This window comes from Hypanus sabinus, chromosome 26 (genome assembly GCF_030144855.1).
Source record: "Hypanus sabinus isolate sHypSab1 chromosome 26, sHypSab1.hap1, whole genome shotgun sequence".
Lineage (NCBI taxonomy): Eukaryota > Metazoa > Chordata > Chondrichthyes > Myliobatiformes > Dasyatidae > Hypanus > Hypanus sabinus.
In genome coordinates, this window is record NC_082731.1 from 45,609,938 (window position 1) to 45,628,333 (window position 18,396).

The 18,396-nt window shown below is 42.1% G+C and overlaps 1 protein-coding gene across 2 annotated transcripts in view; it reads left to right on the plus strand.

Annotated features, from left to right (window-relative positions):
* supt5h (SPT5 homolog, DSIF elongation factor subunit) overlaps window positions 1-18,396 on the plus strand; it is a 72,625-nt gene that overhangs the window by 17,509 nt on the left and 36,720 nt on the right. Inside the window, exons 5-11 of one of the 2 annotated variants that reach the window (XM_059951011.1) lie at window positions 4,630-4,641; window positions 6,617-6,686; window positions 9,046-9,114; window positions 9,216-9,281; window positions 9,377-9,407; window positions 14,561-14,629; window positions 17,444-17,695. In XM_059951011.1, the coding sequence (XP_059806994.1) occupies window positions 4,630-4,641; window positions 6,617-6,686; window positions 9,046-9,114; window positions 9,216-9,281; window positions 9,377-9,407; window positions 14,561-14,629; window positions 17,444-17,695 (569 nt within the window). The remainder of the gene's footprint in view (window positions 1-4,629; window positions 4,642-6,616; window positions 6,687-9,045; window positions 9,115-9,215; window positions 9,282-9,376; window positions 9,408-14,560; window positions 14,630-17,443; window positions 17,696-18,396) is intronic. The other variant, XM_059951012.1, reaches the window with a different exon arrangement.

Consider the following 18,396-nt stretch of genomic DNA (forward strand, 5'->3'; position numbering starts at 1 on the left):
AGTAGATGTGGAAAGGCTGTATCCCTTGGTAGGTGAGTCCAGGACAAGAGGCCACAGTCTTAGAATTAGAGGGTACCCATTTAAAACCGATGAGAAATTTTTTTAGCCAGAGGGTCGTGGATTTATGGAACTTGTTGCCACATACAGCTGTGGAGGCCCGATCATTGAGGGTGTTTAAGGAGGAGATTGATAGGTATATAATTAGTTAGGGTATCAAGGGTATGGGGAAAAAACCGGAAATTGGAACTAGATGAGAGAATAGTTTAGCTCATAGTGGAATGGCGCAGCAAACTCGATGGGCCAAATGGCCCACTTCTCATTTGTCTTGTCTTGTGAAAATCAAAGTTATACACACACAATACTGAAGGAACTCAGCAGGCCAGGGTGCATCTCCGGAAAAGAGTAAACAGTTGAAGTTTCGGGCTGAGACAGGACTGGAAAAAAGAGATGAGAAGTCAGAGTAAGAAGGTGGGGGGAGGAGAGGAAGTACAAGGTGGTAGGTGAAGCGGAGAGGGGCAGGGTCTGAAGTAAAGAGCTGGGAACTGGATTGGTGAAAGAGATAAAGCTCTGGAGAAGTTTCCAACTCTTTACTTCACCACTCTTGCTCTTCCGGTTTCAGCTATCACCTACTACCTTGTGCATTTTCCTCTCTCCTCCTACACCCCTCCACCCCATTTTCTTTCTTTGACTTCTAATCTTTTTTTTCTCCAGTGATGATGAAAGGTCTCAGCCCAGAATGTCAACTGTTTGCTCTTTTCCATAGAGCCTGGCCTGCTGAGTTCCTCCAGCATTTTGTGTGTATTACTAATGAAAGTATTCCTTCACTAAGCTGACATAAAATTCAGAACTGTGTACGCCATTTCATCAGTTAAGACTTTTAACTTTTTTATTCCTTTAAGGATGACTGTGGGAAGCAGTAGTGATTAGAATTTGGTAAATAATTTCTGTGATGTTCAGTTTTCTTACTGAGGATGTGCTGTACCTTGGTTCATAACACGTGCAGACCAGTATGCCTTGAAGTTATTCCTGCAAGCTGAACTTGTCCCTAGGTAGCAGCTGAATGAAATTACCTTCATCCTGAAGTTGACTTGGGCAAATAAAACTCAAGTAGGTTTCTCATTGTAGCCTAGCCATTCATGGTAGAAATCACCTCCTGAGCAAGATCAGTCTTAGCCATGCAAACCCCAACTCTGCTACCTACATCTTCCTATCCATGTAACCTCCAAGGACTTTGCTTATTTCTGTGCACCAGACTTTCTTTGGGTACCACTGGTAATCATACTTTCTCCTGTCTTGGCTCTAAGCTCTGGAATTCACTGTCTAAACAATTCTGATTGTCTCAAGACGCATTTTAGGAAATCTGTTTTGGGAAGCATTTGGTTACATTTGCAACTCTTATTAAGAAGCTTGGAGCCAAATTTTAAACCTATGAGACATGGCTCATCAAGTCTGTTCCGCCGTTCCCCATTGGCTGGTTACTATTGCTCTCAACTCCATTCTCCTTCCTTCTCACCATAACCTTTAACCCTCTTACCAATCAAGAACTTATCAACCTTCACTTTAAATATAGCCAATGACTTGGCCTCCATAGCTGACTCTGGCGTCGAATTTCCCAGATTCACCTCCCTCTGGGTAAAGAAATTCCTCCTCATCTTTGTTCGACATCAACATCCTTTTATCCTGAGGCCGTGCCCTCTAGTCTTAGACTCCCCTCTATAGGAAACATCTTCTCACTCTATCTAGGCCTTTTGATATTTTGTATGTTTCAGTGAGAATCCCCTCATTCTTCTAAACTCCAGTGAGTAAAGGCCCTGGAGCCATCATTGCTCCTCATATGTTAACTCTTTCATTCCTGGATTCATTCTTGTGAACCTCCTCTGTACTTTGTTTGATATTGCTCTTGCACAGCACTGTGGGAATCAAATTGCATAAACAGTGCTACAGGTGTACAAGATATTGCTGCTCTGCATGTCACTCAGCATATTAACACCCAAACAGGTGAGGCAGCAGGTGGTACTCTTGATGCGGCCTCCTCCACGTTGTTGAAACCCGTCATAAATCAGGGGCCTGCTTTGCTCACTCCATCCGCTAAAAGTGGAATTTCCCAGTAGCCGACCATTTTAATTCTTATCCCCATTCTCATGCTGACATGTCAGTCCAAGGCCTCTTATTTTGCCATGATGATGTCTCTCAGCAATGCTTCCTATTTCGAAAGGGTAGTCTCCAACCTGGTAGCATGAACATCGACTTCTTCTTTTGGTATTTTTTCCCCTCCACCTTCCCTCTTCTATTTCCCTATTCTTGCTTCTTACCTCTTCTCCTCACTTGCCTATCACCTGCCCCTTGTGCCCCTCCTTCTCTTTCTCCTATAGTCCACTTTCCTATTGATTCGTTTTTCTCCAGCCCTTTACCTTTTCCACCCACCTGGCTGCACCTTCTAGTTAATCCTCCTCCCCTTTTTATTCTGATGTCTTCCTCCCTTCCGGTCCTGATGAAGGATCTCGACCTGAAACATTGACTATTTATTAATTTCAATAGACGCTGCCTGACCTGCTGAGTTCTCGCAGCATTTTGTGTGTGTTTTGCACTGAGTTCCACAGATATGTCACTTGCATGTTAACATCCACTGCCTTGTGAGAGTTAGCAGCTGGGGAGGCTAGTCCCAGCACATGTGCTCGAGGCAGTAAAGTGTGGAAAGTAAGGGGAGGGGGTTGGTGGGAATTCTGTAATTGTACCCATTTTTGTCCCAGTGTGAGTTAACTGGAGAAAATTTTTTTTCCACATCAATTTGCACGTGTTCAAGATGTAATGAACAAACATGAGTGTGCATGAAAAAGGAATCGAGCTGCAGAGCAATTGAAACCAGGAATAAAAGTTTAACCTTTTTAATCTAACACACAAAATCAGGTTGGAGGCTACACAGATGGAATATAAGGTGTTGCTTCTACACCCTGAGGGTGGCCTCATCCTGGCACAAGAGGAGGCCGTGGACTTGACATGTCAGATCAGAATGGTAATCAGAATTAAAATGTTTGGCCACCAGAAAGCTCTGCTTGTAGCGGATCGAGTGGAGGTGCTTGATGAAGTGAGGCTGCAGTTCTATTTCATATCAAAGAAGTTGTAAGATAATTCAACTGGAGCATGAAAATTCAGGTTGCTTTTAAAGGAAAATATAGTTTATAACAATGTGATCGTGTACAAAACTCATTGAATGGAAATCTCTCTCATTGTACTGCTGAGACAAGTGACAGTAGAAGGGAACTGATGCAAACTGGTTTAATATCAAATTATGAATTCCCAGGAAATGAACAGGTTTTACATTTATATTAAATTGCAATTTCTAATTAAAAACATTATTTTTAACTACTCTCCCATACAGTTTTGCAAAATGAATTACAGTAGATTAATTTCACAATCTTGGGTTTCAATATCTTTGTTCACGTATGGGTCAACACTTGACAATTTATTTGGTGCAGATATAGACCTGAATCAAATGAATGTCGGAGTGTTTTATTCCACGTATTTGAATAGATTATTTATAGATACAACCTCCACTGTTTTAAAACTCTGCTGAGTTAGCAATATTTTTAATTCTGTCTTTCCAAGACAGCCACAGACTTTGCCTACGGTGCAACTCTGGAGCAACTTAGTAAATTCAGTAGCCATTTTGCATTTAAAAGCCAGCCGCTGGTGTAGTGGCTTCTGCACTGGACTTCAAGGCGAGTGGTCCTGGGTTCAAATCTGGCCAGCTCTTTGTACGCTTTCCACTTAGAAGCATAGAAAATCTACAGCGCATTCCAGGCCCTTTGGCCCACAATGTTGTGCCAACCATATAACCTACACTAGAAGTTGCCTAGAATTTCCCTGCCACATAGCCCTCTAGTTTTCTAAGCTCATGTACCAATCTAAGAGTCTCTTAAAAGACCCTGTTGTATCCACCTCTACCACCTTCGCTGGCAGTGCATTCCACACAGCCACCACTCTCTGTGTGAAAAACATGCCTCTGACATCTCCCTTGTACCTACTTCCAAGCACCTTAAAACTATGCCCCCTCATTAGCCAGTTCAGCCCTGGGGAAACAGCCTCTGGCTATCCACACAATTTGTGCTGGATTATCTAGCAAGCAACTCGAGCCTCATAAAACAGACTAATGCTAAAGAAACAGCAAGGTTCCCACCTGATGCACCGGGGAGGCACGGGAGGATATTATTATTATTCATTTAAAACAAAACCTTCTATTGATGACCAGTATTTTGAGAAATTTACTCAAACATAAAATGTTGAATGCTGGCAAAGTTGACTTTTCCACTGAATGAATTATACAGGTAGTGTCACTTGTGCAGGGTTGTGGTTACTGTGATTAAATGAATTAGCATGCGGTTGGAAACAAAGAAATGTTCAATTGGACCTGAGTTTTGATAAACAGCTGGCATAAGACTAGATTTCTGTGAGTGCTCCTTATGAACAAAACCATTTTGCTTGTGTGTATTTCTTTTTTTTTTGCGTTTAAAACATCACACATTACTGCTTATCTGCCATGTTTTAATTTTTATCCTTGCGCTTTTGTTTCCCATTCACCATGATTTTGGTGGTATTATTTGGCTGTTTACTCTGTTACCTTCTGAACAGAAGAAATTGAAGGTACGTATACAATTCTGCGTTTGCTGTAGAGTCTAATAGTTACTGGTTTGTGGATAAATAGGGCTTACAAATTACCATGTATGAATATTATTAAAGATCTGTTGCTTGTTTAATAGATTATTTGAGTTTCAGATCTGTTTTAATAAAAGAAATAACTTCACTGATTTATTAGGGCAAATGCTCACATTGCTACAAAAGCACATACATTTATAAAAATACTCTGATAGTAATATTTGCACAGAGTAATTTTGAAGCCCTGGTCTATTTTAATGATAGCTTTGGGTTGATTTGTGGGATCTAGTTTGAGATTGTGTAATCAGTAAATTAAATTGTCTAGCGATATATTTTTTTGAAGCAACATATCATCTGTCTTTTAATTTGCTTTGATTGATGGGATGTTAGAGATCAAGATCTGAGTTTGACTAGTCTGTTCATCTTCCTCGAAGATTGTGTATAATGAAGAGGGATTGGAAATGCTGTTTATGGTTTTTGGTTCTTTCTAAATCATCTTGCTAATTGCTTTTGTGATAGGTGTCTGAAGCACATTACTTTCACCCCTGTTCCCAGAATGAAATAGTTTTAGCTTAAATAACAACATACATTAAAAAAAAACACATGCTCTTGGCTTGCTAGTGTAGATTGTTGATAGGATTTCCACGTGCTCAACTATTTCCATTTAAGATGACCCCCTTCGCAGCATCCTTTGCCTGAAGAAGTGTTGAGACACCCTGCGGTAAAAATTTTTTGCCCTTAATCTGCTATGTTTGCAGCCCAGAATAATTTGTTTCTTTGCTTTTTAATTTGTGTGGCAAAACTTGGCAACCTTGTGTTGACTTTGGTAGGAATTAATTGAATTGGGAATTGCTCACTGCTTTGTCATTTATTTATTGATTTAGCCATTCAGCGTAAAATTGGCTCTTCTGGTCCTTTAAGCTCCACTGCCCAGCAACCCCCAACAACCCCCTATTTAGTCCTAGCCTAATCACAAGACAATTTACAAATCACCAAATAACCTCATAAACGGTGCACCTTTGGACTGTGGAAAGAAAGTGGAGCACCTGGAAAAACTCACACACTCCACTGGGAGGACTTGCCACAGATGATGTCAGATTTGAACTCCATTAGCGAGGAGCAGTAGCATCATGCTAACCACTATGCTGACATGTTACTTGAAGAATGAAGCTGTTGAAAAACGGGTTCATTCCTGTTCAGTTTTTGATAAAGACTTCCTCCCTTCCCCCATTCTTCAGTCTGTCACATCTGTAAATATGGAAGTTTTAATTTCATTAGAACATTGGAAACAAAGCTGACTTGAACAGGTTGCTTTGTTCACTGTGCCGGCTTCATTTGCACAAATTAAGATTCCAGTCGCATGGCTGTTTATGGTATTTCCCATGGGTGCGATGCTTCTATAAGTTATCGCCTAGAGTACAAAATGGCAGCTGTCCGAGAGTGTTAATACATACGCAAGACCACACAGTGTGGATGTATTATTATTAATAACATTGATGAAGAACCTTGTAGTTCACTGAGAGAATAGGTCATTATTTGGTTAGTAATTGCCGAGTGCAGTGGAAAAACAGGGAACGATAACTGTTGATTGGATCTGAGCCATATTTTTTATCCTATATGGGTGACTTAAAGTAAAAACTAGAAACATTTCCAAATTGTTCCTCACAGTCCAGGAATGTGAATTCTCTTTTGGGATTTCTCGTACATTATTTAAGATTGACACTACTTTCATGTCACTTGAGCTCATGACATGAGCTAGCTTTCCAATATTGCTTTGAGTCAAGTTGATATGGCACGTTGACCTATTTGTCTTTGGAAATAATTCAGCCCTTGTTTTAAGTAGGTCATTAATTAAAAGGGGAAAAGTCATACCATATGTCACACTCTAATTTTTGGTGGACAAACAGGGGTTGATATGTTAATAAAATGTCTGCCTCTTTATCCTACTTATTGTATTTTGTAGCCTCCAACATTGATAACCTAGCTCTTGATGAAGACCATTCAGGCGCAAGAAGATTGCTGAATCATTGGAGGTAACTTTTTCCATTAAGTGATTATTGAAAGTACATTTATTATCAAAGTATGTATGCAGTATACAATGCTGAAAGTTGTCTTTCCTACAGCTATAAAACAATGAAAACCATGAAACCTGTTCAAAGAAAAACCCCCACCCCACACACCCAAAAAAAACAAATCGCACAAACAGCGGCACAGAATATGAAACACAAAATCGAAAGAGTCCAGGCATATTCAGCTCAGCTCAGTATTCATCATCTGCAGGTTGCCCGATTCAAAGTTGCTCAAAATAGCAGCGAAGAAAAGAGCGACCAGAAATATAACTTGAGTCCGATCCGCAAACCGCATCAACTAAACCCTGCCGGAGACCCAGGAGTCTGGCACCTTCTTCCACTGCGTTTGGCACAATCCTCACAATAGCATCTAAAGGATTTGTCACACGTACATCAAAGCATACAGTGAAATGTAGTTTTGCATCGACACAGTTGGAGGATGGGCTGGGTGAGGGCAGTATGCTCCTGACGCCAACATAGTGTGCCCACAACTTGCTAACTTTAACCCTAACCCTATCTTTGGAATGTGGGGGGAAACCCGGGCACCTGGCAGAAACATAAGTGGTTGTGAGAAGACTGTACCAACTCTTTACAGACAATGGCAGGAAATGAATGCCAATGGGTGATTGTTGGTGCTGTAACACGTTCTGCTACACTTCTGTTCTGTCCTGTACCTTCCTACAGCAGGGTATCTCCTGTGCTCTTCATCCCCACTCCTGCGCCTCCCACCTGACGTTCAATAAGTTTGGAAGAAGAGAGGCTGAAGAATAATGTTAGTATATTTGTTTTGCCCCTCTGTACATTGCCATAGTGAAGTAAGAGATACGGGAATCATTTTAGCATTTGTAGAAGGTAAATTACACATTTTCTTCTAAGGCTGTGATGCTCAAATTGGACAAAGCAGTAACGTAACATTTTAACTAAGGTTCCTGATTTTTGTACTTTGTGCCTCTATTTAAACATCACTGGATTGGTCTGTTCTGGCACCTGTTTTCATGACTGTGTAGCATCAAAGTGCATTTGTTATCAAAGTATGTGTGCAGTATACATACCTGAGAGTCGTCTTTCCACAAGCATAAAACAGAAAAACATGGAACATGTTCAAAGAAAACAGCAAACACCCAATGTGTTTAAAAAAAAGAGAGAGAAGAAAACAAACAGCAAAAATCAACTAAAAAACTCAAAATATAAAACTTCGAACCACATTGAAACTGTCTAGGAATGTTCAATTTGGTTCAGTTCAGTTCAATTTAGCGCTCTGTCACGGGAGAAGTCACCTTGGGAAAAGTGAAGGTAGTGTCAATCTGAGATCAAAAAGACCTCCCAGAACAAATGTACATCTGTCAGAGATGTGGAGATATACAGGCTGATAGCTGATTTTTTTCTGGGGTTTCTCAATGGCTGTCCCCATCTTGATGCAGCTCCTTCAGTACAAACATTCGTAGATTATTTCAGCTGTCAAGAACAAAGTTGTCCTTCCATAGACATGTACTTGCTGTGTGAGGGGTGTCCAGGGAAGGGTGCATCTCTGGTAAAGGGGCTTGTTGTGTCTTTTCTGGGTTAGCTCACTTAGCAATGGTCCCCACTGGATCACCTGTGGTTCCAAGTAGCTGTTTGCATGCAACAGCAACCACACCACGGTACACCACTCAACAGTGGGCTAAACCAGGTGGGCCTCATACCCCAGTGAGGTAGGGCCATGCCTGTTCCAGCATGCAAAGTCAGCTCAGGTGAACAGGATGGGTGAGATCTACAGTAAGATCCTACAGGCGGTTCTGAAACATCTTTTGGAGAGCGAAGGGTATGACAAGCCACGGAAAAAAGTCATGGTCATCAGTTGCAGCCAAAAGCATACTGTTGGTGATGAGGATCCTTAATGAGGGATGTCATGTTTTGAGGCACCACCTCATGAAGATGCCCATGCTAGTGCCCATAATGGAGCTGACTGAGTTTACAACTTTCTGCAGCTTGTTTCAGTCTTGTGCATACCATATGGTGATGCAGCTGGTTGGAATGCCTTCCATGGCTTATCTGTAGAGATTTTGCGAATGCACTAGTGGAGGGAGAGGACCTAACACTTTAAGTATGGGAAAAGGTTTGTAACTGCTCATGTCAGTTTATTTTGGTGTGGCCTGATAATATGGACAGCTGCATGAACTTTGGGGGCAGGGGTTGTATTTGATTGAAACTGGTAAAACTCAGGTGGAAGCTGTCTCAGTTCCAGGGAGATACTATTAAGTTAACAGTGAAACCGAAAGTCAGGTTGTCATGGTATGTACCTGTTAATGCTATTGTTACATGTGTGTTTCATTGTGTTTTGCAGAGACAAAAGAGAAGAGGAACTTGGTGAATATTATATGAACAAATATGCCAAGCCAACTGCAGGTGACCAGTACGTAATTCTGTTTAATCAAAAATCTTTGATTGGAACCATATCACGTTGTAGACAAAAGCAGAAGTTTTGATATAAACTCTCCTTGCTTGTGTTTTTAGTTTTTACGGTGCCTCAGATGAGCTCTCGGATGACATCACACAGCAGCAGTTACTGCCTGGTGTAAAGTAAGAAACAATAAGCTTTTATTAAATCTTAACAACGTTTGAAAAAATTAGCAGATTTCAGATCTAATTCTATTTTTTCCACTCCATTCATACAGAGATCCCAATTTGTGGACTGTGAAATGTAAGGTATGACTGTTTACTAATGTATGTATTGAGTTGTTAAACCTATATGTCTTGTACATTTCTGGGCAGTGTGAAAATAACATGTTTAATTAATAAAAGTCGCAGAAAATGTCCAGGTTGTTCTTGCAGTGACCAAGCTATTCCTATGAATGCATATTGATGGCTTCCTTTTCCTCAGATCATGGCTTCCCCTCCTCTATGGCTGTTAGGGCTCTCAAACCTGTTTCTCCCCGTTACCCAAACTTACGCTCTCACTTTTTCTCTTTCCACTGAGAGCAATAATGTGGTGCCTCTTGTTGTCATCTTTCTTCCCACCAACTTCCACATTCCAGAGCCTCCTCCATAAAAAGTGTTAGAGCCTCCTCCTCTGATACTTTTAAATTGATGGCAATGCTTGTTACATAGATTTCTCTTCTCCTCTTGCAGCATTTTGAAAGGATGGTTCCTCCATGACTCCCTTGTTCGTAACCACACAAGATTCCACACTTGCTCTTTTGTGAGTTATCTTCCCACCATTCAGGGACCCAAGCACTTTCCAAGTGAACTAGCCATACACTTGCACTGCTTCCATTTTAATGCACTGCATCCAGTGCCCACAATTTTGACCCCACTTTGCTGGAGAAATCAATTGCAGATCAGGTGACTGCTTTGCAGACTACCTCTTCAATCTGCAAGGGTATCCTCAAGTTTCTAATTTGTCATTGCATTTGCTCTTCCACTCTGAACCTGATTTCCCAAGCAAAGTTTCAGTGAAATTCAATGTAACCTTGAAGGTGAAAATCTAACCTTCTGACCAGCCATGTGGGCTCCGATGTCTAACGTAGAATTCAGTGGTGACCAGTCTTTCCCACCAGATCTGTTGGAAGGTCATTGTTGGCTCTGAATGTTTAATTTTAATAGTCTTTCCCTTTGCAGTTTAACAATTATCTGCTTGTATTTTAAGTATCCTTTATATGCATAACAACATAATATGCCTCTAATACAGGGGGCACCAATCATTTTTGTGCCATGTACCCCTACCAGTAACTGTTGACCCCAGTTTGGGAACCGGTCTTCCACTAAGTGAATAAATATTTTCTCATTGGTTAATTTTTGCTACAGTATTGACTAAGTGCTTTCTAACTGGTCTATTGTTATCCATGGATTTGAATGGAATTTTTCTTATTTTTCGGTATAAAAGTAGCTGTTTTATGTTAGCCGTCATCTTTTACTTTCCCTCTTCTTCAAGTAGCAACCCCGGTCACTGTTCTGTTGCTGTTCTCTTTGTTCTATCAACTCTTAATAATTTAACGACCATGAAGCAACAAGTTTTATGCCTCGTTGCTGACTTCTAAAATAAGACCATAAGGCTAGGCCATGCAGCCAGTTGAGTCTGCTCCATCGTTCCATCATGCTGATCCCGGATTCCACTCAATCCCATACACCTGCCTCCTCACCATATCCTTCGATGTTCTGACCGATCAGGGAATGACCAACTTCTGCTTTAAATATACGCATGGACTTGGCCTCTGTGAGGAAGCATTCCACATATTCACTACTCTCTGGCTTAAGAAAAAACCCTCCTTACCTCTGTTCTAAAAGGTTACCCTTCAATTTTGAGGCTGTGCCCTCTAGTTCTGGATACCCCCTCCACAGGAAGCATCCTCTCCACATCCACCCAATCTAGTCCTTATAACATTCAGTAGGTTTCAATGCAATCCCATTTCCAGTGTGTACAGGCCCAAAGCTGCCAAAACCTCTTCGTATGTTAACCCCTTCGTTTCTGGAATCATCCTCATAAACCTCCTTCGGATTCTCTCCAATGACAACACATCCTTTTTGAGATATTGGGGTCAAAACCGTTGACAATACTCCAAGTGCAACCTGGCTAGTGTCTTATAAAGCCTCAGTGTTATCTCCTTGCTTTTGTATTCTATTCCTCTTGAAATAACTACCAACGTTGCATGTGCCTTTACCACAGACTTGACCTGTAAACTGTCTGAGAGTCTTGTACGAGGACTCCTAAGAGCCCTCTGCACCTCTGAACCTTCCTCCATTTAGATAATAATCCCCACTATTGTTCCTTTTACCAAAATGAGTTATTATACATTTCCCAACACTGTATTCCGTCTGACACTTTTTTTTGCCCAGTCTTCCAATTTGTTCTAAGTCCTGCTATAATCGCATTGCTTCCTCAGCAGTCCTACCGCTCCACCTATCTTTGTATCATCCACAAACTGCCACAAGTTCCATTAACCAAATCACTGACAAACAACATGAAAAGTAGTGGTCCCAATACTGACCCCTAAGGAACACCACTGGTGACTAGCAGCCAACCAGAAAAGGTCCCCTTTTATTCCCACTCGCTGCCTCCTGGCTGTCAGCCATTCCTCTATCCATGCCAGTATCTTTCCTGTAATGCTGTAGGATTTTATCTTGTTAATAGACAATGGGTGCAGGAGTAGGCCATTCGGCCCTTCAAGCCAGCACCGCCGTTCACTGTGATCATGGCTGATCATCCATAATCTAGCAACCCCAAATTAAGCAACCTCATATGTGGCACCTTATCAAACGCCTTCTGAAAATCCAAGTAAATGACATCCACTGCCTCTCTTTTGTCCATGCTGCTTATTGCTTCTTCGAAGAAATCTTAACAGATTTGTCAGGCAAGATTTTCCTTGCCAGAAACCATGCTGACTTTGACTTATTTTATCATTAGTCTCAAAGTACCATGAAACCTCATCCTTAATAGAATCCAACACTTTCCTAACCATTGAGGTTAGGCTGACTGGCCTATAATTTCCTTTCTTTTGCCTTCCTCCCTTCTTAAAGTGACATTTGCAATCTTCCGGTCCTCTGGAACCATGCCAGATTCTTGAAAGATCATGACCAATGCATCTGTTATTTCTTCAACAGTCTCTCTCTTAGGTCACTGGGACGTAGTCCATCTGGTCCAGGTGACTTACCCACATTAAGACCTTTTGAGTTTGCTTTGTACTTTTTCCTTTGTAATATCAGTGGCACTCATTGCTGCTTCCTGACACTCACGGACCTCTGGCACACTGCTAGTGTCTTCCACAGTGAAGAGAGGTACATAGTTACCATTGAGTTCGTCTGCCACTTCTGTGATCCCCATTACTACCTCACCAGCATCATTTTCCAGTGGTCCAATATCAACTCTCACCTCCCTTTTACTCTTCATATAAACTTCATAAAAACTTCTGGTTTCCTGCTTTATATTATTGGCTAGTTTTCTCTTATATTTCATCTTTTCCCTTCTTATAACTCTGTAGTTGCCTTTTGTTGGATTTTAAAAGCTTCCTAATCACCCAACTTCTCACTCACTTTTGCTGCCTTATATGTCCTTTCCTTGGATTTTATGCAGTCCTTAACTTCCCTTATCAGCCACATGGCCTACCTCTGCCATTTGTTCCTCTGAGGGACATATCTATCCTGCGCCTTGGGAACTATACTCAGAAACTTCAGCCATCTCTGCTCTGCCATCATCCCTGCCAGTATCCTTCTCCAATCTACCTGGACAAGCTCCTCTCTCATGCCTCTGTAATTCCCTTTGTTTCATTATGAGACTGATACATGTGAATTATGCTACTTCCTCTCAAATTGCAGCATGAATTCAATCATATTATGAACACTGCCTCCAAAGGGTTCTTTGACATTAAGCTCTCTAATACGATCTCTGTTATTACACAACACCCGATCTAAGATGGCCTTTCCCTGAGTAGGCTCAAGCACAAGCTGCTCTAAAAAGCCATCCTGCAGGCATTCAGCAAGTTCAGGATGTAGATGTGGTGAGGATGTACAAGTACCTGGGGGTGCACCTGAATGACAGACCTGAGTGGAGCAACAACACAGGCTGTGTACCAGATGGGCCAGAGTCGCCTGTACTTCCTGAGGAGACTGAGGTCTTTGGAGTATGCAGGCCTCTCCTTCACACGTTCTACCAGTCTGTTGTCACCAGTTCAATCTTGCTGGGTGGTGTGCTGGGGCAATGGCATCAACACAGGTGATGCTAACAGGCTCAGTAAACTGATTAGAAAGGCTGGCTTTGTTACAGGAGTCAAACTGCACACTCTAGAGGCCGTGGTAGAACAAAGGACCCTACGGAAAATCCTGGCAATTCTGGCTGTGTTTCTCACCCTCTGCATGCCACCTTGGCTGAAAGGAGGAGCACTTTTAAAATAGACTGAGACAACTGCACTGTTCCAGAGAGTGCTATGTGAGGCCATTCTTACCCTTGGCCATCAGGTTCCACAGTAAGCCAACCTATAGCCAAGAAAGTGAGGATCCCTCCTGTTAGACTTTTTTTTTCTTTTTACTTCTCTTTTAATGTTTATCTATTTCCAACAGTTTGTTGTCTATTTTATATTAGCTCTTACATTTGACTCTCAATGGGCAGCACTAATTATGGTATTGTAGCGGTGTGCTACACGCAGTGCTGAAATAACGACACGTAGTCGGTGAGCTGCAGTTGCAAAAGAGGTTTATTCAAACTTCACGGCCTCGCTTTAAAGCCTTCCTGTTCCCGTCCTGCGCGTGGGCTTTTCCCCTTGCTGGTGAAGAAGGCCTGGCGCCCTTTTTGGGACCGGCCTCAATGACGGCGTGCGCCACTTTGTGAGCCGGTTCAAGTGCGCTGGGAAGTGGGTCACCATAGTATCACCTTTGTGAATCATTATCATCTTTTTGTGCCATGTCGTATGATGTGGGCGATCACGGTCTTTCAGTGACATTGATTGCTCTTGGAAAATTTTCTACAGAAGTGGTTTGCAATTGCCTTCTTCTAGGCAGTGTCTTTACAAGACGTGTGACAACCCCCCCCCCCCCTCCCCCCCCCACCCAAAAGCCTCTTCAGAGATTTTCTGTTCGGTGCCTCTGGTCACATAACCAGGACATCAGTTGCTGATGTGACCATCTACCACATACTTCCATGGCTTCATATGAACCTGATGGGGGGGGGGGGGGGGGGGCTAAGCAGGTGCGACATGTTGCCCAAGGGTAACCTGCAGGCTAGCGGAAGGAGTGTCTTACACCTTCAAAAGAGATGCATCTCCACCCAGCCACCCACTCTGTGGATAGCTTCATTTAAAAAAAAAATCTATAATTTTGGATTGTTACTGGTAAAATTTTGGGTTGATTCATGTTTTCTTTTCCTTTTTCAGATTGGTGAAGAACGGGCAACTGCCATATCCCTGATGAGGAAATTTGTTGCCTATCAGTACACAGATTCAGTAGGTATCTTTTCATCATTATTCAACTCCAAATTTAATTGCTTAAGAAGTTGGATACTATGCTCAAGTTAGAAATGCCTAGGTAATTTTTTTTTTGTTCTTACTGGAGATTGTTTTTTGACTTTCTGCACCTCCCTGCCACTTTCCAAGCTACTTTAGTTTATGTAGCAGTTTGCTTGGAATAAGAAATGACTAGCTATCCTCCTTCCCTTTCCTGCACATTTCATTTATTTTGGTATCTTCCCCCTTCCTTTCCAGTTGACTGTTTATTCGTTTCCCTAGATGCTGCCTGATCTGTTGAGTTCCTCCAGCATTTTGTCTGCATTTCTTTGGATTTCCAGAATCTGCAGAATTTCTTGTGTTTATGCTGTATGATTCCATCATGAAGAAATCCACAAGGCCAAAAGACTTAGTAGAATTAGGCCATTTGGCTCATTCAGTCTACTCCATTCCATCATAGCTGATCCATTTTTTTTCTCTGAGCCCAATCTCCTATCTTCTCCCATATCCCTTCATGCCCTGACCAATCAAGAATATATCAATCTCTGCCTTAAGTACTTGGCCCCAACAGCTGCCTGTCGCAAAGAAGTCCAGAGATTCACAACCCTCTGGTTAAGTAAATTGTTTTTCCTTATCAGTTCTAAAAGGATGCCCCTCTATTCTGAGGCTCTATCCTCTGGTCCTGGTCTCTCTGTCCACAGGAAACATCTTCACATCCACTCTATTGAGGCCTTTCACTATTCGATTGGCTTTAATTAGGCCACCCCTCATTCTTCTGAATTCAAATGACTACAGACCTCAGAGCCATCAAATGCTCTTCATATGACGAGCATTACACAGAAACAAACCCTTTTCAACCTTTCCCTTCTGAAAAGTACTGTGAAGCCACATGTTAGAGATGCAGAAGTCCATCTCCTATTAAGCTTACTAAGATGTGGCTTCTGGTTGATGCTGACCTCAGCAATGCATTTGAAGTGAGGCATGTGCATCAACAGGTAGTTCAGTTATTTCTCCTTTCAGCTGCCGTGCCATTTTTGTTCAAGGACATGGAACGTCTCAGATCATGTAATCTTCTATTTTAAATCTGATGCAGTAGACTGTGAGCTCATGATCACATCAGAGGCAAGCTGGAATTCAAAGTGATCATAGTCCGTTTGGTACTGAGGGATTCTGTACCGTAACAAGTTCCAATAGGACTAAAGGATTGCTTTTTGGATAAGATTATAAATTGGACTATTTTGTTTTCTACTGTTAACTTGGTGTTAAAGATCTGCTGAGGCCTCTGTTGGTCAGGGTCGACTGTGGGTATTGTGTCCTAGCCGCATAGATACGCAATCCAGGGCAGTACAAAATGGAGAGCAAGCTGTGCCCGTGTAGCAAGCTACCCCTCTCCATGCATCTGATTAACCCAAAGGAATGTCAGAAAATGGTACAGTTTGGCACCAGCAGCCTCGCGGGAGTTGTCAGTCAGCGTACAACTCAACGTAGGACTGTCTCAGGGACTCCAACTCCAGATTTTTCCCCTTGGCGCTTACTCCCAAAGCCTTCCTCGTGAGTGGGTATAGCCACGAGGCAGTGGTGGTTTGGGATCAGTTTTCCACTGCAGCTGCTAAGCCCCATCTGCCCGAAGTGACTGGTTTTATGACCCCAGTAACCTGCCTTTGCTTCTTTTCCAATAAGTAGAAATGGTTCCACTGGGCTTACTAACTTAAGCCACATGTGAAGGCCAGGAGCTGGTCTTGGTTGTCAGAGGCTATTTGAGGCATACGCTATTGGGAACATTTAGTGGATAGTATGAGCTTACCTCCATTATCATCCCCACCTTAAGAAACCAGTACTTAATTTAAGGTCTGCTAGTATATACATATTCATAGAGACATAAATGTGGAAGCAAGGACCTTTGACCTGCTGTCCATGGTAACCATCAAGCACTGCTCCAGACTCTACCTCCTCTTCCCATCAACAATCCCAGATTCTCCTGATTTAACTGGGGATAATTTACACTGACCGATTAATCTACACGTCTTTAGCACATGGGAAGAAACCCATGCAGTCATGGTGAGCATGAAAAATCCAAATGGACAGCACTACAGGTCAACGTTGAACCTGGATCATCAGTGTTGTAAAGTGGTTGACCACTGTGCTTCCCTTTCAAACAAGATCAAAATGATCTCTCAGTATTTGAGTTTGTTTTTGCATTGTATATCTTGTATTAAAGCATGTTTGTTTTAAAACTATGACTTGGCCTGAAATGTATTTGCTTCTCTCTGAAGTGTTCTGTGACATTGAAAATGTGTTGTGTCAGTGAAAGTCTGTTCCCTTGTCATCGGTTTGTACTCAAAAGGCTCATTTGCGACCAACATATGTATTCAGTGTACAACTCTTGAGATCCGTCTTCTCCAAATAGCCTCGAAGCAAAGAGAACTGTGGAAGTTGTTCAGAGAAAAACATCAAACCTCCCCCGCACAAAACAAAAATAAATTAAAAAAAAAACAAGTCTTATAAACCTCAAACCCTCAGCCCCCTCCCCCCAACAAAAAAACTACAGGTCATCTGCACAGAAAACAGCAACAAGATCATCAAACCCCCAGTCCCCTACCATACACAAAAAACCTAACACATGGGAAACAACAACAAGAAACCAAACTCCAAACTCTGCAAAGTTCTGTATTACAAGTATTTTGGTCTCTGACTGTTTCATGGCAAAGTTAACCTCATACTAGTGTCTGCCATTATGAGTATAGTATTTGGAATGAGCTAAAAGCTTATGTTTTTGAATAAAATGTTTGTTTTTGTTTCATTTTCTACCTCCAGCCGCTTCAGATCAAGTCTATTGTCTCCCCCGAACATGTGAAAGGATACATTTACGTTGAGGCATACAAGCAGACTCATGTGAAGCAGGCCATTGAAGGTGTGGGGAACCTGAGGATAGGGTTCTGGAACCAGCAGATGGTTCCCATTAAGGAAATGACAGATGTGCTAAAGGTGGTGAAGGAGGTGACCAACTTGAAACCCAAGTCATGGGTTCGCCTGAAGAGAGGTCTCTACAAGGATGACATTGCACAGGTAAAGTATTCTGTGTGTCTGTCTCTATCTATTTATTCCTGCTGATACAGTTGTAGGAAGTGATCATTTACAACTGAGGAGCATGGGAGCAATTTATTGCAGAGTGGAGTTCTGTACCCTGAAGCTTTGTGAAGCCCAGATTATTGGGGCATGTAAAAGATTTTGAAAGGTTATGGCATGGAAAGAACTGGCAGAGAAGAGAAGACAAGATTTGAGACACATCATATTGGGTATGACGGCAGGTTTTTATTTATTTATTTAGAGTTAAACTGTGGAGTGGACCTTCCAACCCAGCTATCCGCACTGCCCAGCAAACCGCGATTAAACCCTAGCCTAATCAAGGGACAATTTATGATGAGCAATTAACCCTCTAACCCGCACGTCTTCGGACTGTGGGAGGAAGCCAGAGCACCCGGAGAAAACCCGTGCATTCCACAGGAAGGATGTACAGACTCCTTACGATGATGTTGGGATTGAATTCTGAACTCCAACGCCATGAGCTGTAAGAGTGTTGTGCTGACTGCTACGCTATTGTGGTGCCCCACGTAGTGAACGTTTGGAGTTCTGTACCCTGAAGCTTTGTGGGAGGCCAGATCCCAGAAGAGAGGACAAGACTTGAGACATATCAGCTGTGATTGTATTGGGTACAGAACAGGCTTTTTAATGTCGTTACAGAATTCTGCCTGATTTAAATTTCTTTT